Raw genomic sequence first — 21,381 nt, forward strand, 5'->3', positions numbered from 1 at the left:
TGGGCACTGCGCCATCACAACAACAGGTCAATCTTTTTTTTTTTAAGATGTATTCACTGTGGATGAAGCACTTTGTGATGTTTGAACTTCATAAAGAGGCTCTATAAACATGGCTAATATCATTTCACTGAAATTACAAGTGAGTGAAAAAATCAAGAATCTCTCCGTTGATTCAGCTTGGTATTTATTTCTCCCCCCTTGAGTTCTGCCTTGAAATGAAAAATGCAGGGAATCTTCTCGTAGTCATGACGGAGATTGGCTTTTATTATCCTGATTCGAGTACTGTACAGATTATTACTTTTATGATAACAACTGTTGCACTGATTGTATTACACACAAGGGTAATAAGGTTGGAAGTGAATGGTGCAGCAAGTTTAATGCTGACACAAGAAGGCAGGGGGCTCATAAAAAGGCACAACACAATAACTCTGCGATGGCTGAGCTATGGGGAGGGCTGCCCAGTGTGGAACTGACTCATTCAAACCCAAGAAGCGGTCTGTTCCAATGCCTGGTCAAATTCACCAGCCTCAGGCACGCCGAGGAGGTGTGCCAACTGTATTGGTTCCCTGGGTTAGGGAATGGGAAGGCAGGGGCGCTGGCCAATTTCCCAGCTCCTGAAATCTTGGCCACTGCTGGGGAATGGGTGAGGGCGCGAGTTCAGTTGGGATTGCCAGCTCTTCCTCCCCTGATGCCAAGTAGTCTGGGAACCCGTGAAGTGAAGACTGCTGGGATTTGTGTCCCAAGCAATGGCAGTCTGTTCCGCATGGCCAGAGAAGATAACTGGGTCAGAAGGAAGAAAGTTCAAAGATGATCCATTGGACAACCTTTATCATTAGTCCACCGAGAACTTGATGGTTAGAGGACTCGAAGCTTCCCCCAATCTAGGTCATGAAAATAAAAAAAGACCAAACAAAAAGGACACTTTAAGACATGTGGAAATGTCTGGTGAGTATCTGCTGTGTATTCAAGTAGCTTTGGAATTGATCGATTAACAGAGCTGGAGGGCCAGTCAAGGACCACATGACTCCCACTGCGACGCTGCTCCATAAATGTCACTGACACAGCGGTGGCAATCCAACAGTTACAGGCAGACAGATCCACTGCACAGTTTTGTTTACAGACCTCATTAAAATACCACAAGACAGCATCCCAGATCGTTCGAATCCTAACGACATTTACTGCCTCACTCTAAAAACACTGTCCGAAGACTGGAGTTGTTGCTGAGCCTTGTCCCAGAAAGTTGATCATTGCTGCATTGTTTTAAGGCAATAACAGTGTCGTTTGCCTCAGCCGGGAGCACCAAGGCAGCCGATTTAATACTCCTGCGCAATTTTCACCTTGCAGTGAGGTAGAGATTAGTTTAAACCCGTGCTTGGGAGCAGAATGGGAGTTGAGCTTGGTGTGAGCTCCAGCTCGCACAAAAGCAACTGAGACCCCAAACTGATGCTGCTCGTCAAGTTAAATAGGTGGGCTGCCAGCACTCTCTGTGATCTTCAATCTGGCACATTGCTGATCCCATTTAAAATCAGCTTGCACTCTAAAAAGGTACATTTTGCCTTCAGGCAATTGTTACTGACATTTGTAAACAGTAGCAAGAACTGTAGAGGCTGCAAGGGCCTGGAGGTTTTGTGGAGAAGGTCAGCAGGAGGCTGGACATCTTATATCCATTCGGAGGCATTAAGGTAAGCTGGTCTGCATTCATGGGAAGAGTGGTCGAATGCCAGAGGCATGGTCTACCCCCACCCTCCAGGACATAGGACAGGGTTCCCCATGGTCATCCACAATGGTGGTCTTGAAGACCCTTAGTGGAGGTTCAGTAGCCCTCCAGCTCATGAGCTGTAACCATTAGATAAGAGCATTAGAACAGAATAGTGGTTAGCACATTTGCTCCATAGCTTCAGGGTCCCAGGTTCGATTCCCAGCTGGGTCACTGTCTGTGCGGAGGTCTGCACGTTCTCCCCGTGTCTGCGTGGATTTTCTCCGGGTGCTCCGGATTCCTCTCACAGTCCAAAGATGTGCAGTTTAGGTGGATTGGCCATGCTAAATTACCTTTAGTGTCCAAAAAATGTTAAGTGGGGGTTACTGGGTTTTGGGGATAGGGTAGATATGTGTGCTTCAGTAGGGTGCTCTTTGTAAGGGCTAGTGCAGGGCCGATAGGCTGAATGGCCTTCTGCACTGTAAATTCTATGATTCAATGAGGTGCAAGACAGTAGACACTTTCACAAGGCTGAGTTATGTTTCAGATGTGCACGGATACCGCACAAGGACAGGAAACATATTCAAATGGTGCCTGCATTTGTTTCAGGTTACCACTAGGGACATCTATTGACCAAATCTATACAGCATCAGGCATAGTTCTGACGAGAAGTGTCATACCACAAAATTCTGCTTTGTAGTGCCATTTTGGAACTGAAAAAGCCCCAAAGCGTATTTCTGTCCCACTATCTCTTTAGTCCAAACTTATAGCACAGCAGTAAAACCACTTTTCATTTAAAACAAAAGTAAATGTTTCCACTTATGCTGCACATGACGCTTGGTAGCTCAGTAACAACAGTAAAGTCGCCATAGTCCCAGATGGCCATAGGCTGCTTTCCCCTTTGAGGGGGAGAGCTGACTGGTGGTGATTTAACCTGAGGCACGGGGCAAGGATGAGAGGGCAGGGCCTTCATGAATAACCAATAACAATGGTACCACGCACACTGGTCACAGACTTTGTCTAAAAGAAAAATAAGCAGTCTGCCGTTATGAGGCAAAGTGTGACTCAAGTATATCTACGTGTATTTTCTTTGCAGTCTGAGGCACTGAAATGAAAATGAGCCCTAATTTACTCTACAGTGTCTATGGCAGCCACATAATGGCAATCTGCTTGGAGCCTGACACACTTCTGGCAGACATACTAAGAGGAACAAGGAAAAGAAATCAAGGATCTTTTAGCATACTGCTGTGACCACTAATCCACTCCAGGATTAAAGCTTACATTATTGCCATCCAGTATAGCACAGACCCAAATGATAAAGAATTCCATCATGTTCTTGTGAAAAGCCAAGACACGACATCTTTATTTTCCTCCTCCAATTTTCTCCCCCATCTCTCCAAATGGTGGTTTTGGGAGACCAGTTCCCCAGGCCATGACGGTAGCCTCCAGCAGTCAATGAATTGGTCACTCTTTATGAGTGCACTTGATTGACGGTGGGTTATTGGAAACACCCCTGTCCTCACCCGATGTCCAACCAAGTCGGGGGTGATCAGGATAAAAAACTCTATCCACTCTTCGCTGTTCATTCACACAAACAATTTATCCTTCAGGGAACATCGGAGACACCATCCTGCCCTTACCTGAAGCGGCCTGGGAACTTACTGTGGGGTAAGTGTGCAAGAATGAAAATTTTGGCCAAGAATTTCTTCCATAGCACTGGGACAGTGAGACAAGCAACCCCCACATCCATACCATTTATTATGAACTAACTCAGCAGAGACCCTTTCTGATTTGTATGGCATAATGCTAGACTATGCTAAAGGTCATGGCAAGTTTCAGCCACTTCAGCATGGGAACAAGTGTTTAGCACACAGATTAGACTCAAAGACATGAACTTGTCATCCAAACATCTTGATGTTATAGACCAGCTTTTCAATTGACTTTGACCTCGTCAAATTCCCTCTTCCAGTTTGACTCATTACTTGGTGATCACTCCAGACGGTAAGACTGTGAGGATCCTTGAACATATTTCTTCATGCGTAAATAGGATATATATATACACACACACACAACAGTAGGTCATTCAGCCTCTTGAGCCTGTTGCACCAAGAGGCCATGGATCATCCGTATCCTAACTCCATTCACTTGGTTACCTTTAATACCATTGCCAAAATCAATTCCTGCTTTTTGAACTTTGAAATTTTCAAGGGACACCCCACCAGCATGAACAAATTTTTGAGGCAGAGCGTTCCAGATTTCAATTATCCTTTGTGTGAAGAAATGCTTTTTGACATCACCACTGAATAGCTAAACTCAAATTTTAAGTAACAAAATATTCACTATTTTCAGGTTATGTCCCTATTTCCCTGAACTGACCCACCAGAGGAGATCTACATGACCGACTCCTTAAGCAACCCAATTGCATCTTCCAGTACCTTCCATAATCGACGGAATGCCAGCCTAGTTTATGCAGTCTGCTCTCAATTTAATCATAGAATTCCTGCAGGGCAGAAGGAGACTATTCGACCCATCGAGTCTGTACCGACCCTCTGAAAGAGCACCTTACCTGGACCCACTCCTCCGCCCTATCCCTGTAACCCTACCTAACTTGCACATCTTTGGACTGTGGGAGGAAACCGGAGCACCCGGAGGAAACCCACGCAGACACGGGGAGAACGTGCGGACTCCGCACAGTCACCCAAGGCTGGAATCGAACCCGGGTCCCTGGCGCTGTGATGCAGCAGTGCTGACCACTGTACTACCTCTATTGGCCTCGGTATCATTCCATACTGTTGCACATTACAGAGAAGCAACTCCACCTCTCCTCCCCAGAAAGTGCACCCAATGATGTCTATGAGGTGGGCAGGACTTTCGGCTTGGGGCATTCCTGATTTGCGAGGTGCTGAGTTTCCACAGTTGTGGGTTTCCACAATGCAGCTCGCTCACCCTGCCGGCTGCATGGGTGAATTAAAGCCATTGAGTTTACGCCAGCAAAAAAAAAAAAAAAAAAGTTTTTTTTAAAGAAAACAGGATCTTCTCAGTCAAAGATAAATTTCAGGGGAACCAGAGCTTGGTGATCAGTCAGCAATTCACGAAACTGAATTCCAGGCACTGCAACATAATTGTAGCAAAACGTGTGCTTTGGATTCTTCTCAGTTCTTCAGTTGAAGCACTCTTATCAAATTGTTGCTAGTATCTGCTCCATTGTCTTTATCTCACTCTGATACCATGCCTCAAGGCTCATTCTGTTCCCAACTCAGTGCGCTAGGTTTACTGTTGATACTCCCCATGGCACAAGCATGGAGACAATTTTGATTGGACACTTCTCCCCTAGTCAGGACAGATCAATCCTTCACATACCAACTCAAAGTGATTTGTCCCATTGAAGGAAATGTCAACGGGGTCACACCGATTACCATTACCCTTGGTTAGGTTGGTACAGCACTATTGGGTTGGGGTGGATAGAGCTCTCAACTCTTCTCCAGGGATGGGCTGAGCGAGTGTCAGCAAACAATGGTTAAGAAGAGAATTGGCTTGACTATGCTGCCCATTATAGCTGGACAGCCACACAACTGGTGCTCTATGGGCAAGATGGCTGCTGGCACTCATGAAACTGCCGGTGACCTCAGGGAAGGAAAGGATGGAGAAAACGGCAATAGAGAGACAGGCTTATCATAAAATCAAATCAGTTCAAAACACATCATTGCATCAGGTAGTGATGGCATCTCTCAGCTGCTGTTTCTCATCCACCCCCTCCTACCAAAAAAGGCTTTGAAGACAGTATGCCTTTGAAAAAGAAAATCAGTAGGCCACCATTTCCAAATCACATTCTGTCGATATGCCAGTGCAACATCAAAGGCCGAGGCCACCGACTGTACAAGGGAACTGCATGGCTCCCCTGGCCTGTAGAGCAAAGCTAAGGTTTTTGTTTAAATGTCAAATAGAAGGGTAATTCCACAATTTAAAGTGCCTTAGGATTGAGGTATTACTGGCAAAATGGCATTTATTGTCCATGCCCAGTTATTGGCTAGGCTGGGTCACTTCAGAGGGCAGTCAAGACTGCCACCATGTTGACATAGGCCTGGAGTCACATATAGACAACGAATCTCCGTCAGGTTTTAGTAACAATCCAACAACTTCATTGTCACTTCTTACTGACACAAGCATCCAGTGTTGGTCACCACATTTTTCGAAAGACGAGAAGGTCCTTGAAAGAGCATGGTGGAGATTTACCGGGATGGTCCCAAGGATGAGGGGTTTTAGCTGCATGGTTAAGATTGGGGAAGGTGAGGTTGTACTCCTTTTGAGGAAAGGAAGTGAAGAGGTTTGATTGAGGTGTACAAGATTGTGAGAAGTCGAGACAAGGGAGACAAAAAGAAAACCGCTCTTCCCATTGGCTGATACATGGACTGGGGGGCACCGAGATATGGGGCGGGGTGGGGAAGGGAAGGAAGAACTCTTTTTACTCAGTGAGTGGTAATGACCTGGAGCACTCTGCTTGAGAGAGTGGCGGAAGCGGAGACAAAGGGAAACTGTTATGGCTCGAGGCAAATAAGGGGGGGGGGGGGGGGGGGGATTCTCCGGCCTTGCCCACCCAGCGTTTGGAAATTCTCACCGAGATCAACAGACCTTGACGTTGTCTGCGTCCCGCCCATGGTGATCTTGCGCCAGGTGGGGTGGAAGAATCCGGCCCAAAATTACAGGGCTGTAGAGGTAAAGCAGGGGAATAGAACTGATAAATAACTCCACATACAGCTAGCATGGACTTGATGGGCTGAAAGGCCTCCTCTGTGTCATAATGGCTTTCTCATGTTAGTTCCAGGCTTTTATTAGACTATATTAAATATTGCAAACTGTCATTAGAGTTTTTGAACTCTTGCTCCCTGGGTTATCAGTCTAGAAACATCAATACCATACCCAATACGACTGCTGGGAAATTGCTGATGGCGTTTAATGTTAGGACTATTATTAGGGCTCGATCTCCCATTGTTAAATTGAACTACATGAAGTATCCCAATCTAATTGGGTTATTCATGATCAGGTTTCATACTATATGAGAGAATGTGTTAGCATTTCTGATTCCCAATGCATGTTCTTCTGTAGCTGGCCACAAGCCAAAGGTTAACCGGTTAGGATTCACTAAAGTTTGTTTTTCCTTCTTGGCCGTCAGCCAGAGTCAATCGCGGCAGCTTTACTTGCAGAGGCAATTATCGGGAACCACCAGTGCAACTCTAACATGGTGTAAAAACAAAGGCCATTGATGAATAAATTACGGACTGGCTAATATCACTGCAACAATAAATGAAAGCAGAGAGCCCAGGTTACCCTGCGTCTAGGTACTTACTGAAACTGCTCAACCCAGATACACGGCAATTAACTTGTCTATTTGCAACTTGCTAACCTTGCCATTAATGACTGAATAGCTATCAATGAGGTTTTCCCCCCAATGGTCACCATTACTACTGACTTTATGCATCATGGTGTAGGTGGAATGCGGAGCTTCCATCCAATTCCTTTGGGATATCAATGGTTCCAAGGTGACTAGCCTGAGGTTAGAAGCTTGGAACTTGGTCAATTGTCCGTGGCACCCTCGGTAATGCAACACTTCTACCAAACGTGTTGGCAGCGTTGTTAATGATTGACCAGTCAACCCGTTTCACAAATGGAATCAAGGGGCAGTCATTTGGGGATTGAATTCTTCCCACCTAACTTCAGAATTCCCCAAAGGGTAGGAGGGTGAGGCTGCGGCATTTTAATTGACAAGTGCTGGGCCTTAGCTCTGCCAACTTGCCTCAGCATTCTGCATTAGAATGTGGAACAAATGGAGAAAATTCCAGATTGAAGAAAGGGAAACCGTGCAGGTGGGTCTAAGTTTCAGAGCAGCTTTATTTGGAAACTCTAAAGCATGGCAATAGATTGTCATACATGTGGTTAACCCCACACTGTGAGGCAGCAAGTTAATTTTACATGGGTGGATCACTTAAAGATGTAGTGGGGGTGTTCTGGGGAATAGGGTGTAGTGGGGGTGGTCTGGGGAATAAGTTCTCTTGCTCAGTCTTTAGTGGCTGTGGCGCAATCAAAGAGCTGAGAACATGCAGGATTCACACTCAGAGAACAACACGAATCTGAAAATAATACAGCAGCAAAATATTTGCGGGAAAAAGGGGCAGCCATGACTTAAACAAAGGGCCGTCCTCTGGTCTCCGTGCCCTTGTACATTGAGAGGAGATTGGGGTGAGAAATCAGGATGTGTTCCAGTTCCTGATTATGACCAAGTGAACATTGTCGTCAAGTGTGCGCACTTATTGAATGTAGATGTGGGTTGAGGAAAGAAGAGGTCCGCGCTGCAGCACATCACGTATGTTCAAGCAACGTGCCAAGACATCACGTATGTTCAAACAACACGCCAAGATTTGTCTAGGCTCACACAGGAAGGGCGACTCTTGGGAAAGGCAGTGAAAGCCTGATAGCTCTCTCAAAACTGTACCTCAGCATCAGTCAATGCCATTAGGGATAAAAAAGGAAGGTGGAAGACGAGGAGAGACTGCAAAGAGCACCCAGCAGCATCAGATCACAGTCAAGGGGTTAGATGCCATTGGTACTGATGTTCATGTAACGTTCATGTTTATAAGAGTAATCACCAATGATGTTGCCAATGATGTGGATGCCTTGTTTAGGGGAAATTAATCCCTGTAGCAACAGAAAAAGATTAATCCTACCGTACAATTTTAAAAAAGTAAATTTAGAGTACCCAATTCATTTTTTCCAATTAAGGGGCAATTTAGCGTGGCCAATCCACCTACCCTGCACATCTTTGGGCTGTGGGGGTCAGACCCACGCAAACACGGGGAGAATGTGCAAACTCTACAGTGACCCAGAGCCGGGATCGAACCTGGGACCTCGGCGCCGTGAGGCAGCAGTGCTAACCACTGCACCGTGCTGCTCCTACCGTACAATTTTTACCGAGTGATGGAAACAGTGGAGTCCATTTTCAACTTGCCACCCCAACATATTGACCACCCACTTCAGAAACTATTCAGATTTCATTCCCACGCACTCTAAAATGGGCAGATAGTCCGCAGCGCCATGAAGACGGGCAGGAATGTCTCCCAAAACCCCATGTCTTCCACCAGCTGAGACAACGTTACCAAGTTTTTAAAAGTATCTGCAGACACCAGAGGAGCTGCCCGCAGTAATAATTCTCCAATCAAATCATTCCGCAGAAGTCACTTAATGGGAGCCATATACCTCCAGACGGGAACATAATTCCTCTTATCCAATTGTTCCCATTAAAACTTCCATTAGGTAAATACTTCAGATTGCGTGGGGTGGGGGGTGGTTGAATGAGTTTCCAATCTCATTAACATACGGCTCATTTATCTGCAGTTCCACTATAAATATAAAGTCAATGATTCCTTCGGGTCGATTCATAATTAGCCACATCTTCACAAGGATGCAAAAACAGCAATGGGGGTCGGGTAGGGGGATAGATTAATGGTTTGCACGTAATTTTTGTACATTTATATATACAAACATACATGGCATTTTAAAATTAGAATTGCAGAGGTCCAATTCTCATAACTGTAAGCTCTTATTAAGGAGGGAGTAAAAATTGCACTTTGTACTCTTGAAAAATTATTTGTAATTAAGCCCACTCCCTTAGCCAGGCTTAAACCACTTGTGAGGCACGTTAGTGAGAAGGTGAAAGGAAACAGTATCAAATTCATCTATGCTAAAATAGCAAGCCTGGCACTTGCTGACTGTAAAATTTCTCATCAACTAATTAAGCGAAACATAATGTTTGCAAAAAGGGCGATGGGCATGACCACTTTGTGAATTGTTAGCATGTAATGGCTGGTGCTTACATTTAATGGAGTTTAATTTCAAACAACCACTTTCCCTTGGTATAATTCATTTCAGCCGCCTCGCCTCTGCTGTGTAACAGCAACCTCTCTCCGAAATCAAAATACGAGCACATTACCTCCTCCAGGAAGTCTGCTTTATATAATTACAAGCACCCAGTACTTAGGAAGTGCAGCAATATTAATCTGCTACATTAACTCAAAAACGGCTCTCTTGTATGTACCTTTGGTTTTGTCTCCTTCCCTGCCCCCCCCCCCCCCCCCACCTCCTCAACAACGCAGTAATTTGCATGCCTCTTATTAGGGTGCCAGGGTAGAGTCCCATGCGCACTGCATCTCTCTATTGGTTGCCCTGTCAATTGTCCAGGATGGGTTGGCTACTACTACTATTAATAATAACCTTTATTGTCACAAGTAGGCTTACATTAACGCTGCAATGAAGTTACTGTGAAAAGCCCCCAGTTGCCATATTCCGGCGCCTGTTCGGGTTCACAGAGGGCAAATTCAGAATGTCCAATTCACCGAACAGCACGTCCTTCAGCACTTGCGGGAGGAAACCGGAGCACCCGGAGGAAATCCATGCAGACATGGGAGAATGTGCGGACTCCGCACAGCCAGTGACCCAAGCCGGGAATCGAACCTGGGGCCCTGGCGCTGTGAAGCCACAGTGCTAACCACTGTGCTACCGTGCTGCCCTATGGGCAAACCTGTGGTATAAAGGATAAGGAGTACCAAGTTTCTAGCTCTGAGTCGGACATGGAGCAAGTCGAAGCACAGACTTTTCTTGCCTTTTAACAAAACGGGGTCATACTGGCATTAATTGCCACCAGTAATGATGCCAATAGTAAGACAACATATGCAGTCAGGAATGAAGATAAATTCTTCGGCAAAACAATCTTCACAAACTAATCCTCAGTCAAAGGATCATCTCCAGTGAACAGAGAACTCAATCACACTTTTTAATCTTTAGTCCGCGTGTTCAAATATCCTCTTCAAGAAATACTTTTGTTTGCAACAACAGTTAATGAAATCCGCAGCCACTCAAAGGTGTAATTAGAGTTAATGCCTGCACCAGTGGCCAGCAGATGATGTGTGCATGGGGCACAAAATACTCCCCAACAATCACATTTGCTGCAGGTACTAAGCTTGCATCTTGCCAGGCAAGAAGTCATTTCAACGAGCTAATATTCATTCTAAAAAGCACTGCCGCGCTATGCCAATCCATGCATGAATTCCACTTAAAGTTATCCATTATTACCTTTCTCTGCACTGAGTGCCAACGGGTAAAGCTACGCTCGCAAATGGATTGGTGACAGCTCCTGCGAGACATCACCTCAATAAGGAATTCGAAAGTAGATCGAAAACACACAAATAATGAGTTCAAAAGTAGGAGCAGAGGAGAGTGAAGTGTCTATTCCTCTCAGTGTTCTTTCCTAGATCATTCTGCATTAGTCTATCCAGCTTCATAATAGCCATGATCCAATATGCATTGTGATAAAGGACAACAGAAATATACTTACTGTTAAACAAAGAACAGTGCCCTGTTTAAACGTCTTTCGACGAACTTGCTTGCTTGTTAATGCTTGCACTGATGAATAGAACATTGTCCCTTGCAAACGCCAAGCACTCCAGGGTCATTTGCAGCACACTTAAATGCAGAATTCAGCTTCTCCTACTCTTCTGCAATATTCTTCATCCCTGACCTCACAAGAGCTCCCCTTACTGCATCAGTGTGACATTTTCTATTTCCTTTAACTGTCTGTGGCCTCTCTGAGTAAGGCTGCCAATTTAGTGCCACTTAGTGGCAACTTACAGACAGTTTTGAGCTGGAAGTCGCCTGTGATTCATTTAGCACACTATCCTCTGTGGTCAGCAGCCAGAGAGGGCACTCTCACCCCTCAGCCTGTACTCAGCTTGTAGAGGGGCCATTGACTAACTCCGGATTTGTACTCAAAAAACAGAAAAAGTGTGGAGCATGGGGTGCTCCGATACACCAGAGTCCCTTTATCTGCTGAATTTTTCACTCCCAATTGGTAGCCATAGAAATCAAATGTACCTGACGCAGTGACAACAGGAGGAGAGGGAAAAACAGGAGTCAAAATAGACACCGACTATGCTGTAAACTAAACATGTCCCAGGTCAAACTGACAAAAAGGCTAATTTAAAAATGACTCCAATGTGCAAGAGAAAAATGAGTGGTGGCAGATAATACATTGACTTGAAATTTGAATATATTGACTGTAATATATTGACTTGAATGGAGAGGAAAATCAGTCGGGGTGAATGAAGGCAAGTCAGATCCATGACCCCCCCCCCCCCCCCCCCCCCCCCCCCGATAGATGTTGAATTTTATCTCACCATCTTGTCCAAATGTACAAGCGTATCACCCTCTAAGGATGTCAGGGTGAAAGAAATGAATAAAGAAATTAGGTCAGGTTCCTTAATTTTTTTTTAAAGCAAAAAATATCTATTTTCACCCACTCGATCCCTGTGCTGCCCCAATTCCTGATGGCAAGGACCCCTCCCCCTGGGCTGTCTGCCTCTCTGCAAATCACCACAATGACTAGAAAAGACAAAGAGCTTCCAATATCCAGTCACTGGAAGGATGCCTCAAGGACACACAGACTTGAGAGAGATCCCAATTGATTTGTTTGTTGTCTCTCCTCTCCTCCTCCCCCATGTCCAATTGAAAGAAGTCAGTTATCTGTGGGGGAAGCCACTACTTCAGTAACGGAATGAAAATCAAAGGATTGGGGTGGCACAGCGACGCAGTGGGTTAGCCCTGCTGCCTCACGGCGCCGAGGTCCCAGGTTTGATCCCGGCTCTGGGTCACTGTCGGTGTGGAGTTTGCACATTCTCCCCGTGTTTGCGTGGGTTTCGCCCCCACAACCCAAAGATGTGCAGGCAAGGTGGATAGGCCACGCTAAATTGTGCCATAATTGGAAAAAATTAATTGGGTACTCAATTTATTTATTTTTAAATCAAAGGATTGGAATCATAACTGGATAACTTGCAATGACATTCCTTTCAATTTTTCAACAGGCTACACTGGGGCAATGCTCGTTGGTGTGGGTTGGAACACGGCCTCCTAAATAGAATGCAGAATTGAAGAGAACATTCCAGAATTCTTGTCTCTTTTATTTGGCCTCCAGGATTTAAAATCTCAAACAATAGAATTTTTCCCTTTCCGTTCCACTACTATCTTTGCTAATTATCTCACCATGAGATAATTAGTTGGATTTTATTTGTCCAGAGTGATCTCAATAAACTTGTCAAAACCAGTAAACAAGAGCGGCACGGTGGCGCAGTGGTTAGCACTTCTGCCTCACGGTGCCGAGGACCCAGGTTCGATCCCGGCCCCGCGTGACTGCCCGTGTGGAGTTTGCACATTCTCCTCGTGTCTGTGTGGGTCTCACCCCCACAACCCAAAGATGTGCAGGGTAGGTGGATTGGTCACGGTAAATTGCCCCTCAATTGGAAAAAATGACAGTAAACAAAGCCATTTTTGCGGTTACTTATAATTTAAAATTCTATTTTGTAGTCATTTAAGTAGCACTGGGTTACCACCCTCCACCCTCCTCTTCTGAAGGTGCTAAATCCAGCTGGAGAACAGTTTAATGGTCAGCCACCCTGCTGGAATGTCACCAATGTGACTATTCTCGGTGCCTGCCTCGACAGAGTGCTGGCAGGCAACGGAGCTCCATCACGGCCAAGGCCCCAACCTGTCCTCGACCGTCGGTCACACACATGCACTTGCCAGGGGAGACCTCGGGATCACAAACAGGAGTTAGATCCCACAACCAACTTCCCCAAACTTTGTCCAGGAGGAGTTGCCAATTCCTGGAGGTCTCCAGTCTCCAAATTGCCCTGACCAATGTCCCCCCTGGCCCTCCACATTCCACACATCCATCCTCAACTGGGCTCCAAATCTCTGCACTAATTAGAAACGAACATTCGTAGAAGTCCAACAATCTCTTTCTTAAATTCATTCCCAAATGAAGACGTGTTGAAGAACAGAAAGAAAACTTATTTTAACAGCGCATAATTTTTCTGCCAGGATTTTGCTCGCAGCAGTGTCTTGGAATGAGTCCCTCACTTCTGGAGACTCCTGCACATTCCTGGAGGGTTAGCAACCCCATGACTAGGGGAGCTGAAGTCAGCCGAACTGCTCCTGTTAAACACGACCAACTTTCTAAGCTAACTAGAAAACTATTTGTCCTTCCTCTAGATGTTGCAAACAACCAAAATTAAACTCTCCCTCAACCCAGTGCCTCAGGCTTTCCATTTTAATTTGACATCTCCAACAGCACAGGGGAGTGTTCAATACCAAGCTGTTAACAGAAAGAACCCACCGCCTTCAACCAACAAAAAAAAAAGCAAATTGTGTTGAAATTCAGGGCTGGCAGCCGACCGCAAGCTTTATTTCTGAGAAATTGTGGTTAGAATAAGAGCTGAGACAAAGTGTTCCAACTGAATCAAATGCAGGTTCGATTCTGCTAAAGGGGTGGAGGCCTTTGTAACCCTGACCCTGACACGACTGGCTTTGCTACAATGACACACCGTGTGTAAAAAATACATTTCTGGCCCTGTTGTCTCCTTTTCATTTAGCTGCTCCTTCACGCACCTGGTCAACTGGTGCCCCAACGCTGCTCACAAATTTCCTGGTTGTAAAAATAAAGCGGATTTGATGTGCTTGAAACTACCTCGGAGACACTTTGTGCTGTGCCCTAAAATTTTACAATGAATGGGACAATTTATTTTTCTGCCACCCCAATTTTAATCAGGTGGAGGGAAGGCATTGGACCACCCTCGCCCTGTGCCTACCTACCTCACCCCTTACCTTGTGCAGTCCCCACCAAGCCACTCTCCCCTTCTCCCCCACCAAACCCCTCCCTTCACCCCTTCCCCTGCACTGTACCCCGTACCCTGCACTCCTACCCTCCCCCCACATCAGCACTTCCGCATCCAGTTCTGCTTCTGTCACATGGCAAACAAAAATGCTGCAGTTTTTAAAAAAAAATTCACACTCATAAATCTCACCTCACTCCCATAAATATTCACCTGATCAGCAAAGATGTCTTGTTATCACACTCGGCAGGAGGAAGGGGGGTGGGGTTGGAGAATTGGAACAGGTTATTCAGATGTCTGTGTGTGTGATAGAGAGAGACAGAGAGAGGGAGAAAAAAAAGAGGAAGGAAGGAGGCAGGGTGCTTTGACACAGACCCGAACTGAAATGGTGCAGAACAAAAAGAGGAACTGCTCTTACAGATAAGTTTAGGGGCATTGCAGAGCAACTGCAAAGTATTAAATGGAGAACCTCACTCGCCTTCAGCAGATAACCTCTTACCCCCAACAGGTTAAACTAAGTCCTTGGAGTTATCACACTAATCACCAGTGTTCACTAAAAAGGGAGCTCCTACCCCCATACACTTTATTCCCCTTCCTCCAGTAACAAAAGGGATCTCTCCTCCCCCCGGACAGTAGCCTTCACAGACAAGCTGGCTGAACATTCCCTGACCCCACAGAGTTTAGCTCCGCGTTACTAACATCGCCCCAGAGACGGTGAAGATCGCAGCTTCTGGGACACTCGGGACGAGGAGGGGGGTCCGGGACGAGGAGGGGGGTCCGGGACGAGGAGGGGGGTCCTCCCCTCCCCCCCAAAACAGCCGCTGTGTCCCTTTCTTAAACGTATAACCCCCCCCCCCCCCCCCCCGGTAAACACACACACACACACACACACAATGTAATAATTCTCCATCTTGTATTTACACACACACACACTTTAACACTTCCGAGTGCTCACAATGAAATGCCCCGTTTGACACAAGCAGAATGTTAGCGAGCAGCCCGGCTCCTAATGTCCCCCAAACCCGGGTCTGACCGCCCCCTCTCCTGGGTCTGACCGCCCACCCGACCCACCTCCGATCTGACCCCCCCCCCCCGACCCACCTCCGATCTGACCCCCCCCACCTATCCCCGATCTGAACCCCCCCACCCCCGATCTGACCCACACCACACCCCCGATCTGACCCCCCCACCCCCCGATCTGAACCCCTCCACCCGCGATCTGACCCCCCTCCCCCCCCGATCTGACCCCCCCAACCTATCCCCGATCTGAACCCCCCCACCCCCGATCTGACCCACACCACACCCCCGATCTGACCCCCCCACCCGCGATCTGACCCCCCCTCCCCCCCCCGATCTGACCCCCCCCTCCCCCCCCCGATCTGACCCCCCCTCCCCCCCCCGATCTGACCCCCCCTCCCCCCCCGATCTGACCCCCCCTCCCCCCCCGATCTGACCCCCCCTCCCCCACCCGATCTGACCTCCCCTCCCCCACCCGATCTGACCTCCCCTCCCCCAGCCGATCTGACCCCCCCTCCCCCCCCCGATCTGACCCCCCCTCCCCCCCCCCCGATCTGACCCCCCCCCTATCACATTGCCGGGCCCTTCCCCCCCTCCCCCACCCGATCTGACCCCCCCTCCCCCCCCCCCCATCTGACCCCCCCTCCCCCCCCCCCCGATCTGACCCCCCCTCCCCCCCCCCGATCTGACCCCCCCTCCCCCCCCCCCGATCTGACCCCCCCCTATCACATTGCCGGGCCCTTCCCCCCCCCCCCCCGATCTGACCCCCCCCTATCACATTGCCGGGCCCTTCCCCCCCTCCCGATCTGACCTCCCCTCCCCCACCCGATCTGACCCCCCCCCCGCGATCTGACCCCCCCCCCCCCCGCGATCTGACCCCCCCCTATCACATTGCCGGGCCCTTCCCCCCCTCCCGATCTGACCTCCCCTCCCCCACCCGATCTGACCCCCCCCCCCCCCCCCCCCCCGATCTGACCCCCCCCTATCACATTGCCGGGCCCTTCCCCCCCCCCCCCCCCCCGTTGAGCGAGATTCCCACTCACATCCTGTCCACCGCCGCCGGCCCGCCGCCGTCAACCATCATCTCCGGCAGAAAGTCCAGTTGGAAAGAAGTCATGTCCCCCTCTCCGTCCTTCTCTCCTTCCTTCTCCGTCCTTCTCTCCTTCCCTCTCCGTCCTTCTCTCCCTCAGCACCAACTCCGCTCGCCGGAGCCAATAACCCGGCGGCCGCGGGAGTGTGAGCAGCTGGGGCGGGCGGACAGACAGGGGCAGGTGCCGGAGCCTCCCTGGGGCAGTCTCGCCTTTGCAGTTGTCACATTTCTTTCTTTCTCTCTCTCTCCCCCCTCCCTCTCTCCAATCAATCTTCACAGAAAGCAGCAAAATAAAATCTTTTTTTTTGGGGGCTTTAAAGCTGTCACAGAAGCAACTGTCTCTACAGCACCAGGTGCTGAAAGTGGGAGGTGCAACTCTGATCAAAACTGCAGCCAGCATTTAAGAAGCTAAAAAAACCCACAAATGCAGAAGCCTTTTTTTATTATTATTCCGCGGCTGGCTGGGAGTAGGGGGGGATTAAACCTTCCACTGAATGAATCCATGTGGCATGTTGTTTTTCTCTCTCCACTGCAGCACATCCATTAACACCTCAGAGCAAAGGGGCAATGACAGAGAACGGGGACGAGAAGACTTGCATTTACTTAGCGCCTAATCCCATCCTCTGCCACGGCCCGTTTACCCGCCACAAAAAAAAAGACCGTGTGGTTTCCTTTTGCTCACAAAGCCTCAAGTCGGGTTAAAAGGGCGCCTCGGGGGATCTTTTTACAAATTACAGACACTCTTGTCAATCGAGTTCTTATTGCTAGCACCACGAAGGTGTTAGGAAGCCCAGCTGACTGAATGGCAAAGGTTAAAGTGGCAGCTCCATGTGAGGGAGGACCTCAGTTGCAGAGCACAACCAGGTTCCCTCCCTCCCTGTTTGAGATCTTCTGACCCACCAGCTTTAGTGAATTCCAGCATTTGTAGATTTGAGCAGCCCAGCCTGATCTCTCCCTCAATATGCAAACCTCCAGGAGGAAAATGTGCCTGTTGGGGCAGAATTAGGTCTTCCAAGATTATAAAAGTGACAGATTATGTCCACCAGTCAGGACCAGAGGGTGCTCTCCCCTTTCAGTAGGATATGCAGAAGGAGGGCATTCGGCCCATCAAGTCTGCACCAATCCCTCAAAGAGCCCTCTACCTAGGCCCACTCCCCCACCTATCCCCGAAACCCTGTGCATTGATCATTGTTAATCCATCTAACCTGTACATCTTTGGGCACTACCGAAGGGGCAATTTAGCATAACCAATCCACCTGATGTACACATTTTTGGATTGCGGGAGGAAACAGGAACACCCACCCCTGTCCCTGCCCCCCACAGGAATATGATATCAAGGAGGTAATTGAAAAGAATTAAAGGGACAGTAAGAAAACATTGCTTCAACCCAGGATAGGTGGAATGTGGAGTTCTCTCCCACAATCCACAAGAATTCACGAATCGTTTGAAATGGGAGTTAAACAGTTGCTTGAATAAGAATATTTTTTAAAAAGGTCTGAGAGTCGGATTAGGCAAGAGAAAAAAATGCTGCCGCAAATCTGATGGACAGAAAGGTCTGTGTCTGTTCCATAACATTATCCACATCTTTGAATACTGCAAATGATGGAATGTTCTAGAACACCATTCATAAATGCATTTTGTGCAAAGTGGATCTGGATAGTCACAGAATCTCATTAATGAACTGAGCTCCCTCTGCAGTATGACAAGCAGAGCTCCACTGAAGATGCCAAAGGGATTGTACAGAAATATCCCAGCAGGCGGTAGCGTAGTGGCAATGCCACTGGATTAGCAATCCAGAGGCCTGGGCTAATGTTCCAGGAACATGGCTTCAAATCCCACCATGGTAGCTCTTAAATCTGGACTTGAAAGCACTCTCAATTATGGTGGCCATGAAACTATTATTGGTTGTCGTAAAAACCCATCTGGTTCACCTATCACCTGACCCACACGCCACTCCAGATTCACAATAATGTGGTAGACTCTTAACTGGTATAGGCAAGTTCAAGGGCAATTAGGGCAATAAATGCTAGCCAACTCAATGACATTCACATCTCATGGGAGAATATAAAAAAGGATACAGCACCAGCTAGGGCGAGGAAACTCCTGAGAGTGGTTCCTGGAGTTCAGGGCTCCTGTTACCTGACTTCACCCAGCAATGTTACTCATATTACATTTTGCAACTCACAGCATAGCGCAGCATAAAGACTGCACCATGTTAGGTAGAAGACAACGGTCTCTGATAGCTAAAAAGGCGAATAGATTTACATGTAGTTACCACGTCACTCCAAAGAGCCTCAGTGCGCTTCACATTAAATGTCAGTTCTGGGTAGGGAAATGCAGCAGACATTTTGTGCACAGCAAGCCCCCAATAAAATAAATGAGTGTTTAATCTGCAAGTGCTGATATAAACAAATTAAAACTCTGCCTCTGCAGTTCTGTTTTATGAAGGAGCTCCTGATAAATTTACCAGAACATTCTTTGGAGCCAATCATTAAAAACATTATTGAAAGCTATCGAAGCTGAGATTGAGAAGTTCAATCCAAGATGAGTGGAAAAGACATGGAGATTACTTTAAAAGAGAACCTTATTAAATTTATGTAAATTCCATACTATGTTAATGTGGAATATGGAGAAACTACTGGAAATCTAATCTGTTTTTCTAATTCAGTTTATAATTGTAATTATTTCCACATTAAGGGGTTGATTCTATTAACGCTTACATTCCCATCGATATATTTATGACGTGGCAGTCTGCATGTATGTCGATGTCTGTGTTCATATGCCTCACTGCCAATGTTAACTATTATCCTGTGCAGATATGTGAGTACGTCTGCCCATTTGTGTATGAATGTATGCGTGTACAGCATTTGGGTGTGTGTGTCCATCCACACGTGTGTGTCTACGTACATGCGTGTGCGTGCACGTGTCCCTCTCACCATTCACCAAAGCCTTCAGTGCACTTTGTAAAATTCTTACAGACCAAAATCCCTGGAGGGAAAACTGGTTTCAAAGCAGCTTTTAATCATGGTATCAGGGGTAAAGCGGTATGTAAGTAGGTCACAGACTACAGGATACTGTTATAGTTAACATCTGCACCACACCACAAATTTAAATACTTTCCCCTTCACCATCATTTACAGGCTGGAGCAAAAGGTCGGTTAAATAAACAGAAATAAATTGCTGGAAATTTCAATTAAGAATGGGCTGAATTGATGCCGAGGCATATAGATGCTGCAATGCGCCATTACTGACTTACTTCTTTGATGACCTACCTGTGAGTAATTAAAATTGTGATGGTGAATATATGCACAAAACCTACACATACATATACTTTGCTTGTAATCAGAGAGCGGTACAACAGCGGAGCTGGCCACTCAGCCCACCACTTCATTGCTGGTCCCATTTCCCACAACCCTGTTCATTTTCCCCCTTTCAAAGCAGGATCTTAGGATGGTGATCCAGGCTGAGAACGTTAGCTGTTATTTTCACCCTCCTAACCAAAGGACGTTATAACAAACTATGGCTCCTCCAGTGCCACTCAGACTGAGGTTAGCTAACTTAGTACAGGTGTAGAATTAAACCAAGACCTCTGCTTGATTTACAAATGGCAATTTCGCCCTGTATTGGCTGAACCATCTATTTTTTTGTTTGGTTTCCCTGCGTCTCTTTTTTAAAACTTAGATGTTGCTGAATTTGTTGGTGGCCGTGCAGGGTGGGGCAGCCTGATATCCAGGCTTCTGCCAATGCCCCCACAGGAAGGCAGGCAGGAGCTAATCTGTAGGAATATATGAACAGGAGCAGGAGTAACCCTTCGAGCCTGCTCCACCATTTAATAAGGTCACGGCTGATCTGATAGCAACCTCAAATCTGCAAAGCATCGCCCCCCGATAACCTATCGCTTCTTTGCTTACCAAGGGCAGCACAGTAGCACAGTAGTTAGCACAGTTGCTTCACAGCTCCAGGGTCCCAGATTCAATTCTCGGCTTGGGTCACTGTCTGTGTGGAGTTTGCATGTTTTGCATGTTGCCTGCGTGGGTTTCCTCTGGGTGCTTCGGTTTCCTCCCACAGTCCAAAGATGGGCTGGTTAGGTGGATTGGCCATGCTAAATTTCCCTTAGTGTCCATAAAAGGTTAGGTGGAGTTACTGGGTTACGGCGACAGGATGGAGGTGTGGGCTTAGGTAGGGTGCTTTTTCCAAGAGCCGGTGCAGACTCGATGGGACAAATGTCCTCCTTCTGCACTGTAAATTCTATGACAAAGAATATATCCACTTCTGCCTTCAAAATTTTCAAAGACTCTGCTTCCACCACCTTTTCAGGAAGAGAGTTCCAAAGACTCATGACCCCCCTAAGTGAAATAATGTCACCACACCTCAGTTTTAAATGAGCGACTGCTTATTTTTAAACAGTGACATCTAGTTCTAGATTCTCGGACAAGAGTAAACATCCTCACCACATCCACCCTGTCAATACCCTCAGAATTTTTTGTGTGTCAATCAAGGCGTCTCTTACTCTTCTAAACGCCAGTGGATGCAAGTCTAGCCTGTCCAACCTTTCTGCATAAGACAACCCGTCTATTCTAGGCATTAGTCTGGCAAACCTGCTCTCTGCTGCTTCCAACGCATTTACATCCTTCCTTTAATAAAGAGACCAATACTGTCCACAATACTACAGATGTTGTCACACCAATACCCTGTGCAACTGAAGCATAACCTCCCTACTTTTGTATTCAACTCCCCCTCGCAATAAATGATAACATTCTATTAGCATTCAGTCACTTGCTGTACCTGTTGACTAGACTTTTGTGACTCATGCATTAGTGAACCCAAATCCCTCTGCATCTCAGTGTCCTGCAATCTTTCACCATTTG

General features: G+C 47.1%; 1 protein-coding gene across 19 annotated transcripts in view; it reads right to left on the minus strand.

Moving 5' to 3' along the window:
* The window catches only part of celf2 (cugbp, Elav-like family member 2), a 925,307-nt gene that overhangs the window by 301,659 nt on the left and 602,267 nt on the right, over positions 1–21,381 (minus strand). The window contains exon 1 of one of the 19 annotated variants that reach the window (XM_038811858.1): positions 16,467–16,881. The exons of the other annotated variants lie outside the window; for them this stretch is intronic. Coding sequence (XP_038667786.1) covers positions 16,467–16,540 — 74 coding nt within the window. The 5' untranslated portion in view covers positions 16,541–16,881. Of the gene's footprint in view, positions 1–16,466; positions 16,882–21,381 lie in introns of those variants that run through there. 19 annotated transcript variants of the gene reach the window in all.

The sequence above is a fragment of the Scyliorhinus canicula genome, chromosome 11, assembly GCF_902713615.1.
Source record: "Scyliorhinus canicula chromosome 11, sScyCan1.1, whole genome shotgun sequence".
Classification (NCBI taxonomy): Eukaryota; Metazoa; Chordata; class Chondrichthyes; order Carcharhiniformes; family Scyliorhinidae; genus Scyliorhinus; species Scyliorhinus canicula.